Source organism: Pseudorca crassidens, chromosome 1, assembly GCF_039906515.1.
Source record: "Pseudorca crassidens isolate mPseCra1 chromosome 1, mPseCra1.hap1, whole genome shotgun sequence".
Lineage (NCBI taxonomy): Eukaryota > Metazoa > Chordata > Mammalia > Artiodactyla > Delphinidae > Pseudorca > Pseudorca crassidens.
The window spans coordinates 196632668-196642101 of NC_090296.1; the positions used below are offsets into that span (position 1 = coordinate 196632668).

Here is a 9434-nt window from a genome sequence, read left to right on the forward strand (position 1 = left end):
TTTTGTTTTGTTTTGTTTTTAGTTGACAGAAGAATCAAAAATTAGATTCACTGTGGTAGGAGGTAGTACTATACACATACTTTCTTGGGAGGCTGAGTGGAGGGAAAGAAGGAATTTAAACATGTTTTTGGTGGATAAACTCCCAGAATTATTCTCCCAGATATGGAGCAAGGATGAGGGGCATTAGAGTAGTTGGGAGCGGGAGAAGAATTTGAGAATTTGAGAGAAGCTGTTACCCACTTTTAAGGCAAAATAGAGTCACCATAGCACAGGATTTTTGAAAGCTCTGTGCAAGATTGATTTTAATGGTACCATTTCACTACATCTTAACACAACATCTAAACTCTCTGCACCTTCCAAATTTCTGTCTAATTCATCCCCGAGCTATGAAATTGTTACAGATTTCATCCCTGAGGGGTTAGGGAGTATCTTCCCATTGTAGAGATAAGTAAAGCAAGGTTCTGTGGATTTTGTTGGTTTGTCTTCTGGAGAAGAGACCTCTATTCTCTTAGGTTCATACACTGAAATTTTTGCCAGCATTTGGTTGGTATATAACGTGATTTCCTTTTCTTTACCTTCTTTCTCTTGGAAACGTGGGCCTGACACCATCCTTTACCAAGGACTACCAGCAGATGAATATATTGAAAGTTGATGAGTACAAAGGAACTTGACCACCAACCACTCGGCATAGTGAAAGGATGAGCATGTAAGATGTGGATGGATTAGAACTGGCTGGGATTTTCTGATCCCCGAAGTTGCAGTTTGCCACACAGGGACAAACACGTGCCTTCCATAGCCCTTGGTGTAAACAGGGTATTAATCGGGCTGTGACTCCGTGTGCTGGGAGCAGATCAGAGCTCAGTCCAGACCAAGGCTGCGTCCCCTGCCCTTGGTGCGTATGGACAAGTCCTGGACCAGCAGCTGTGGCCGCTCTCAGGTGACAAACAGGGTGCAGCTGGAGGGGCAGCGGGCAGCCTAGGGCCTGGGCTCTGTCCCTCGGGCCTCCTTGTCTCTTTGCTTTACTGGGATCCTGGGAACGAGGTGTGGTGTCCAAGGAGAAACCAGAGCCTCCAGATTCCTTTCTTACAAACCTTTGTCCACTTTATTTAAAACACAAGCAGGGCATGGGCAGGCCATCCAGCCCTGGCCTCACATTACACCACACACTGCTGTGTGTCAGCAGCCCACCAAATTCCTGAAAAACCAGGTAACTGTAGAAAATCTGTCACGATTCCTTTCAGGGTCATCAAGATTATAATAAATATTTCTAGAGGGGACAGCCAAACACTTGTCTTTAATATAATTATTTTTAATATATTTATAAATTTATAATTGTAACAATAAATAATAAAACGTTATAATCATAATAAAGCATACTTATACTAAATTAAATTATAGTAATAAAACATAATAATTATATACTTAATCATAATAAATTAGAATACAAATAATATAAATAATTTCTAAATATAAACGTAGAAATGTATATTTTAATAAATAGGCCTATGTTATATTCAGTGGGGTGTGGTGTGTATATGTAAATATATACATATATTTATATTCAGTTGTTGTTGAATTTATCAGCGCCCACCTCGGCCTGCACCCCAAACAGCAGAAGGAGATCAGAAAGCTGGGGGCTCCCTTGCCGTCTGGCGGCGGCCGTCCGGTGAGCCGCGATGGGCACCTGCGCGTACACCCGGGAGCTGGGGCCGAAGCAGCCGTCGGACGCGATGCGCTTCTGCTCAGGGGACGCCGCGGGCAGCACCCCAGCTCTCAGCGCTGTGCCGCCCCGCGCCCCGCCGGCCCGACAAGACGCGGCTGGGCTGCGAGGCCAAGCAAGGCTATGTCATGCATCGGCTGGCGTGTGGCGCAGTGGCCGCAAACGCCCGGTCCCTAAGTGTGCCTGCCACCTACGGCACGCCTGTCCACCACGGCGTCCACCCGCTCAGGTTCGCTCGAAGCCTCCCCTCTGCCGCCGAGGAGCTAGCTGGGCGCCGCTCTGGGGCCCGGAGGGTCCTGAAGCTTTACTGGGTTGGTGAAGATTCTGCGTACGGATCTTTGGAGGTTGTCCTCATTGATCCATTCCATAAAGCTAAGAGAAGAAACCCTGGCACCCAGTGGATCACCACGCCAGTCCACAAGCACAGGGCGGCGCCTGCAGGCAGGGAAGGCCACAGGGTCCTCCGCACGACCGGTGGTTCTCGCCGCGCAGCCTGGAGAAGGCACAGTGCTCTCCAGCTCCACCGCTACCACTAACACAAGTAACGCTTGTAAAATCCTTACCTAATAAACAGTTTAGGACATCCGTGTCTAATCTGTCTGTTAAAACTAGTTGTCTGCGGACTGTTTCACTGAATGCATTGTCAGGTTCTGAAAGTGCAATAATGTTTGAAGACCTTAAGTGATGGGGTATCTTGTTTCTAATAAGGGAAATGCCTTTGTTTTTGCTTTGTTAGGGAGTTGATATGTCCGTGTTTAAAATGCCTTTTGGTACAATAGGTGTAAAATTCTGGAAAAGAGGAGTGCAGAAACTAGCCGTGTAGATTTGTTGGTGCATGTGATGAAACCTACAGCTTTATTGGGGTGACGCAATGCTCTGCTGGTTTACTCTGCTGTTTTATGGAGTTTGGCAAGGACACACTTTCAATTGGGTTTTCCTTGGAAATGTGAAGGGTGTCGTGATCCTTTATCATAATCATATGCAGAAAAATAAAGTTGAGTAGGGCCCACATTTTTAGACTTAATCTGCTATTCCATATATGCAACTGCTGCTTCCAAAAGGCGAAAAGTAAAGGAATGCCACCATGTTTAAAGAGAATTGAAAAAACCTGTTGCAAGATGTTTCTCTTACCAACTGAAACAAATCCTGGTTAACCTAAACTAAATTGCCTTGGCCTTGACGGTACCACTGAAGTTCACATAAAAGGTGCGAGGGCTCCCCTGGTGGCACAGTGGTTGAGAGTCCGCCTGCCGATGCAGGGGACACGGGTTCGTGACCCGGTTCGGGAAGATCCCACATGCCGCGGAGCGGCTGGGCCCATGAGCCATGGCTGCTGAGCCTGTGCGTCCGGAGCCTGTGCTCCGCAACGGGAGAGGCCACAACAGTGAGAGGCCCGCGTACTGCAAAAAAAAAAAAAAAAAGTAGAATTTCCAGCAGAATGCAAATGACGGCATTTTAAAATAACACAGTTCATCACTCTTTAAAATATATCTAATGAAAGGGAAAAGCTATAGTGATTTTATGTCTACTATCATGCATTTAAAAAACATACCAAATTCTCTCCTCTAGGTGTTGGAAATTTATTATCTTTAAATTGTATTTCCATTCCTCTTCCATACAGGATCTTATTCCAAGAGAAAATATTTTTATGATTGAAAAATCTTTCAGGGAATTCCCTGGTGGCACAGTGGTTAAAAATCCGCCTGCCGATACAGGGGACACGGGTTCGAGCCCTGGTCCGGGGAGATCCCACATGCCACGGAGCAACTAAGCCCGTGCACCACAACTACTGAGCCTGTGCCCTAGAGCCCGTGAGCCACAACTACTGAAGCCCGTGCGCCTAGAGCCCGTGCTCCGCAACAAGAGAAGCCACTGCATTGAGAAGCCCACACATTGCAACGAAGAGTAGCCCCCGCTCGCCGCAGCTAGAGAAAGCCCGCGTGCAGCAACGAAGACCCAACGCAGCCAAAAATAAATAAATAAATAAATATATTAAAAAAAAAGAAAGAAAATCTTTCATTGATTGCCCACTATACTTCTTTGTTACAGAAATATGAACAAAAGTGGAAATTAAAAAATTATTTCTTCCGGATTTAGTTATCATTTTAACATTAATCTACATATGATCAAAACAAATACATTGTAATAAGCTTCGATTAAAATAATTATTAAATATAAGAGGTAAACATTTTTGGAAAAGTATCTTTGATGAGATGGTTGGGGTGTCGCAGTGCCTTCATTAAAAGACATCTTGCTGATGCCAGTATTCCTAACCGTCCCTTCCTTTGGTACCCAGTACGGCAGATAGACCCTAGGGTGGCCTCCACTTACGCCACTTCCTGGTGTCCACACACTGCGTAATCCCCTCCCTGAATGTGGCTGGGACCTGTGACTTACTCCTAACCTGTGAAATATGGGAAGCGTTTTGGGGTGTCAGTTTTGTTACATAAGCTTGCAACTTCCATCTTCCCAGAAGACTCCCTCCCTCACTGGCTTTAATGAAGCCCACGTGGCAGGGAACACAGGGCAGCCTGCAGGCGACAGCCAGCCGGGCTCTGAGGCCCCCAGTCCAACCACCCGCAAGGAACCGAACCTGCCAAAACCCTCAGGAGCTTGGAAGTGGTTCCTTCCCCAGCTGAGCCTCCGATGAGAACCCAGCTCCAGAAGACACCTGAGTGCAGCCCTGAGCAGAGGACCTAGCTAAGCCACACGGGGACTCCTGACCCACAGACACCATGAGATCATATACGTGTGTGGTAAGCCACTAAGTCTGGGGTAATACTTTATGCAACAAGTGCCCCTCAAGTGCTCCCAAGTGCCCACGTCCTGAATTAAGGGCTCTAGCTTTCTGCCCGCATTGCACATGAGGGGGGCGAGGCAGGAGGGGGACACCCTTGTGACAGCCAGGGGGAACTCCTCGCTCTTGCGAGAGAGAAAGACCTTTGAGTGCTTTCATTTATTTTGCTATGAGTAGAGCCGATCCCCCCGACAGGGTATGGGAGGGAGGGTTCTGGAACATATTCTTGCCTCCTAGGGGTGGGAAACTCTTCCAGGATGTGTCTGGTCTGCCATATGGCAGAGAAACCGAGCCCAGTGGGGCACTGGATGACTTGGAGTGGGTGGCCGTCCTGGGCAGACATCCTGGGATAGGAGTTCCAAGGGGTGGATCTAATCAGATTGCTCCTTCCCAAGAAAACAAGGCACTGGTGGAAAGTTTAATTACAATACCGACCAAACAACATCAAAGATGCCACAAGGCAGTGGGCAGATCCCAGAGAGGAGGCAGGCAGTGGGGCTTGGGGACTCGAGGAGAGGGGAGGGCTGCGGTGGGGTTAGTGGTCAATGGGGTTTCTGGGGTTCAAGGGCATTTGCGAGAGACGGGTTAGGCCCCCTGGCTAACCGCAGAGAGCCAGGTCTGTGGAAAGCCAGACTGACTTCTGAGGAAACCTTTAAAAGAAGCAGGAATCAGGAAGATGATTCCAGCCAGAACCCCTAGGATTTCAGCCCAGGACAGGAGAAGCCCTGGCCGCTGGGAAGGCGCTGACTTCTCACAGGACAGGCCCGTTTCCTCCGTGGAGCGTAAGTCCCTGAAGCTTGGTTGATGGACCACACCGTGTACTCCCTCCATCACGGCTGAGAGGAGAAACCAGGCCACAGAATGTCATGCTCAGACGTGGAGTGGAAACCAGATGGTGAAGCCTGTAGCCTGTGGCAGGTGTGAGGGATGCTCCCAGGTACCAGTTGCAAGGTTGGGCGTTTGTGTAATGACTCTGTGCTTCTAAGCCCCATCCAGTGGCCTCTCTTCAACCCCCTCCAACAGCCTTCTCTGCCTGGTCCCAGCTGTCAGCACACAGGTCAATTCTAGTGCCTGAAAGGTGATCTGCCAGTGAGGCTGAGCAAATGGAAGCATTAGATGTTGGTGAGACTTGCGGCGGAGTTAGCAAAGGTGGCCAAAGCAATGCGCCATGATATAGTCAGATATGCTTCCAGAGAAATTCTCTGAAAAGGCTCTTTGGAGCCTGGGTAGAGAATAGCCATTTAGAGTGGATCTAGAGAACAAAATGCTTTATTCTCTTCCTCAATTCCAAGCGGAATCCATCCTTGTGTTCATTTATGAATCCATTATTATGTTCGTATATGTATTTCTTCTCAGTGTGCACCAAACTTTTTTCAGCGTGCACTGAACTTTGTTGGCCTTGTGAATATTAGAGTACATTTTATTGGCATTTGTAAGCATTGCAATAAATTAGACATTTAAAAAAAATACACATCTCTGAAAATAATTACTGGAGTTTTGGCTAAGGGAGAGGTATCCCCAAGAGAAGCATCAATTTCTTTTGTTGGAGAAAAGGCAAATATTTTTATGAAAACAGTGCTCACTCCACATAGCGGTAGATGTGGGCGTATACACAAGAGATGATGCAAGTTCTTTTCCCACGCAGCTGAACTGAAAAACAAGACCAATATTTGAACAGCTTATATGTCAAGGAGACAAGTGCAGACTCCACTTGTTAAAATAATAATGGTATCGCGGTGCACTGAAGTGGTACTTTCATCTTCAAAGCAATTTATGAACGTTCATGAATTGACTCGGAACAAAAGATCAGAAATTGGCGGGAGGTCCTGGGTATATGATTTTAAGAAGAATGGGTGGGATAGAGATCAAAGAAACAGCCCTCCACCCCCGAGGCTTTGTTAAGTGTCCCTTGGAGCCTAAAAGGAAGCCCGTGATTCTGCCCTGGGGGGTGGTTTCTTCTGCCTGTGGAAGCTGACAGTTCAAAGGCAGGAAGAGAGGTTGTACCCGTTTTTCACCAAAGCCCACTTCCCTAGCCCTGTGTGGTCATGGTCCTAGAACCAGGGTGGGCCAGGAGACACATTCCCCACCAGGGTCCCAAGGACCACCTCACACCCAAAAGAGGGAAGAAATTTCAGCTCCTGATATGGCCTCTACCTCACTCCCATCTCCTTGGGCCAGGATGGGCCGTACAGCTTGGATCCGATGTCGTAATAGTGATTCTGGAGGCAGGTAGGGGTGGGAAGGATAGATTGGGAGCTTGGCATTGACATGTACACACGGCGATATTTAAAACACATAACCAACAAGGACCTGCTGTAGAGCACAGGGAACTCTGCTCAGTATTCTGTAATAACCTAAATGGGAAAAGAATTTCAAAAAGAATAGATACAGGTATATGTGGAACTGAATCACTTGGCTGTACACCTGAGACTAACACATTGTTAATCAATATAAAATATTGATACTCCAATATAAAATAAAAACGAAAAAAAGCTGTGATTCTATTTACTGAGAGCCTCTAATGGGCTAGGCCCATGTCTCTTCACTTGGATCAGCCGTTTAATCCACACAACTGCTCTTTGAGGCAAGCACTCTAATTGTCCCCATTGTTCAGATGGAGACAGTGTGGTTAAGTAGCTTTCCGAGGTCAACAGCCACAGGCCGTGGAGCTGGGACCCATTTGCTGGCAGTCAGCCTTCAGGCCTCATACCAGCAACCCTGCACCACGATGCCTCCAAATGACAGAGAAAGAAACCTCAAGTTTCTAAGCTTCAATATTCTGTACACAATAAGCTTGTCAGAACCGCAACTCTAGGTTTGTATTCGATTGTTAGGCTGTCCAAGGTTATTTAAGAATGTTGATGCAAAGGGCAAAAAATCCTAAGTGGCCTTTGGTACATCACATACCAGGGGCGACAGGGAGTTGAGCAGTAGACTTTTTTTTTTTTTTTTTTTTTTTTGTGGTACACGGGCCTCTCACTGTTGCAGCCTCTCCCGTTGCGGAGCACAGGCTCCGGACGCGCAGGCTCAGCGGCCATGGCTCACGGGCCCAGCCGCTCCGCGGCATGTGGGATCTTCCCGGACCGGGGCACGAACCCGTGTCCCCTGCATCGGCAGGCGGACTCTCAACCACTGCGCCACCAGGGAAGCCCAAGCAGTAGACTTTTGATCTTGACTTGCTGGGTCAGGAAACAGTAAGAAGAAATCTTTGAACTGGCCCTCGGTGAAACGTGGGCCTGCTCCCGGTCCCGAGCCGGCTGCCTGCTCTGTTCGTCCCCAGAGCTGTCCTGCTTGGCCCCGGGCCTGGGCTTTCTATTTGTCCTCTTCCGTTCTGCGCAGAGCTGTCACCCTTTGCCCACCTGTCTCTGGGCTGAATGACTCTCAAGGTCCCAGTCACCCTCACTTCCTTCCTTTTTTCTGTTAACCTCACCTAACGATGGTGCCCGGGGGGCGGAGCTGATTCCATGGGCACCCCGTGCCTGGATTTGTTTCCGTGTGTCTTTAATGGAGTGTTTCCGGAGTCCCCACTCTGTGCTGGGCCCCTTGCTGGGTGCTGGGGCCATGGTGTGAATAAGGCAGTGTTGTCATGGCCTTCATGGAGCTTCTGGTCTCAAGGAGTCAAGCATCCCACGCGTGAATGAGCACTAATTTATCAGGGGAAACGCGCCCTACGCGTGACGACTCCAGGGAGCCAGGAGAGCCGATAGCAGGAGGTCCTGACCTCATCTGTGGGTCAGGAAAGGCTCTCTTGAGACGGTGTTTGCGGAGGACGCTGTGGAAGCAAACGAGAGGAAAGAGGGGTGGGGTGGGGGGAATCCTGGGAAGAGGCAAGGCCTGAGGTGGCGGGAGCCAGGGGGACTTTACAAAGGTTAGCGTGGCTTGAAGCCAGGGAGGGAGAGGCAGTGGGAGAGCGAAGGGGGGCTGGGCCAGGCCCTGCAGCGTTCTGGGGGTCAGAGGGCAGACTTGGGTTTTAAGCTGAAAAGCAGCGACAAGTCAACAAAGGATTTTCAGTAAGAGGGTGATAGCATCTGATTTACATTTTTAGAAGATCACCCTGGCTTCTATGTAGAAACCAGCTGCACAGGGCGGGGGCAAGGGATGCCTGAGCAGGACCCCACTGTAGCCATGCAGTGGGAGAGGGTGGGCTTGACGAGGGGTGTCAGAAGGGATGGAGGGCACTGGAGGGATGTTAGTTTCTCCAGGCTCAAGAGAGGGTGTTTGCGTATATTCTCGGTCAATAATAAATGTTTTACAAACGTCAACCATCATCATGGTTGTTATTGGTCCACGTATTTGGTTTGGAAATACATAAAGTAACATAACCTCGTTAAGGGAAAGAGCATTCCAGATCAAGAGTTGGCAAACCACAGCCCATCTTGTGGGCCAAAGCTGGCCCACTGCCTGCTTTTGTAAATAAAGTTTTATTGGCACACAGCCATGCCCACTTCTTTCCCTATTGTTTATGGCTGCTTTCACCTGGCGAGTTGAGCGGTTGTAACAGAGACCACATGGCCTGCAAAGCTTAAACCACTTACAATTTTACAGAAAAGTTTGCCAGTCCCTGTTCTAGATCTTCATGCTTCCTGTTGACGAAAGCTGGATTTCTTAATACTTTCTCTCTGGCTTTGCCAGTCCTGAGAGCTATGGGCTCCTCTCTCACTTCTGCCCTTGAGGTGAAGGCAATTGTCAGTCTTCCTGGGTAAAAGGACAGCTGTAGATAAGTGCATACACTAGTTATAATTCTATGTCTTCTTGTTTTACAGAATAAGTAAAAATATAGAAGGAAGGCCACTGGCCCTGGTATTTTATTTTAGGTTGATGTTATGGGTAAACATACTTAGAATATTTTGACCAGACCCTACAAAAGTCCAAGTTGCTGGTAGGCACATTAACAGAGGGTCTGCCCCATGGCTGCTG

At 48.3% G+C, this 9434-nt stretch overlaps 1 protein-coding gene across 1 annotated transcript; it reads left to right on the top strand.

The window, feature by feature from the left end:
• Positions 1-1578: 1578 nt before the first annotated feature.
• Positions 1579-2273, top strand: LOC137221640 (large ribosomal subunit protein eL15-like; the record flags this gene model as incomplete). The annotated part of the gene is made up of 1 exon (XM_067731717.1): positions 1579-2273. A coding segment is annotated over one exon (678 nt), but the record flags the coding sequence as incomplete, so codon positions are not given.
• Between the last annotated feature and the right edge of the window lie 7161 nt (positions 2274-9434).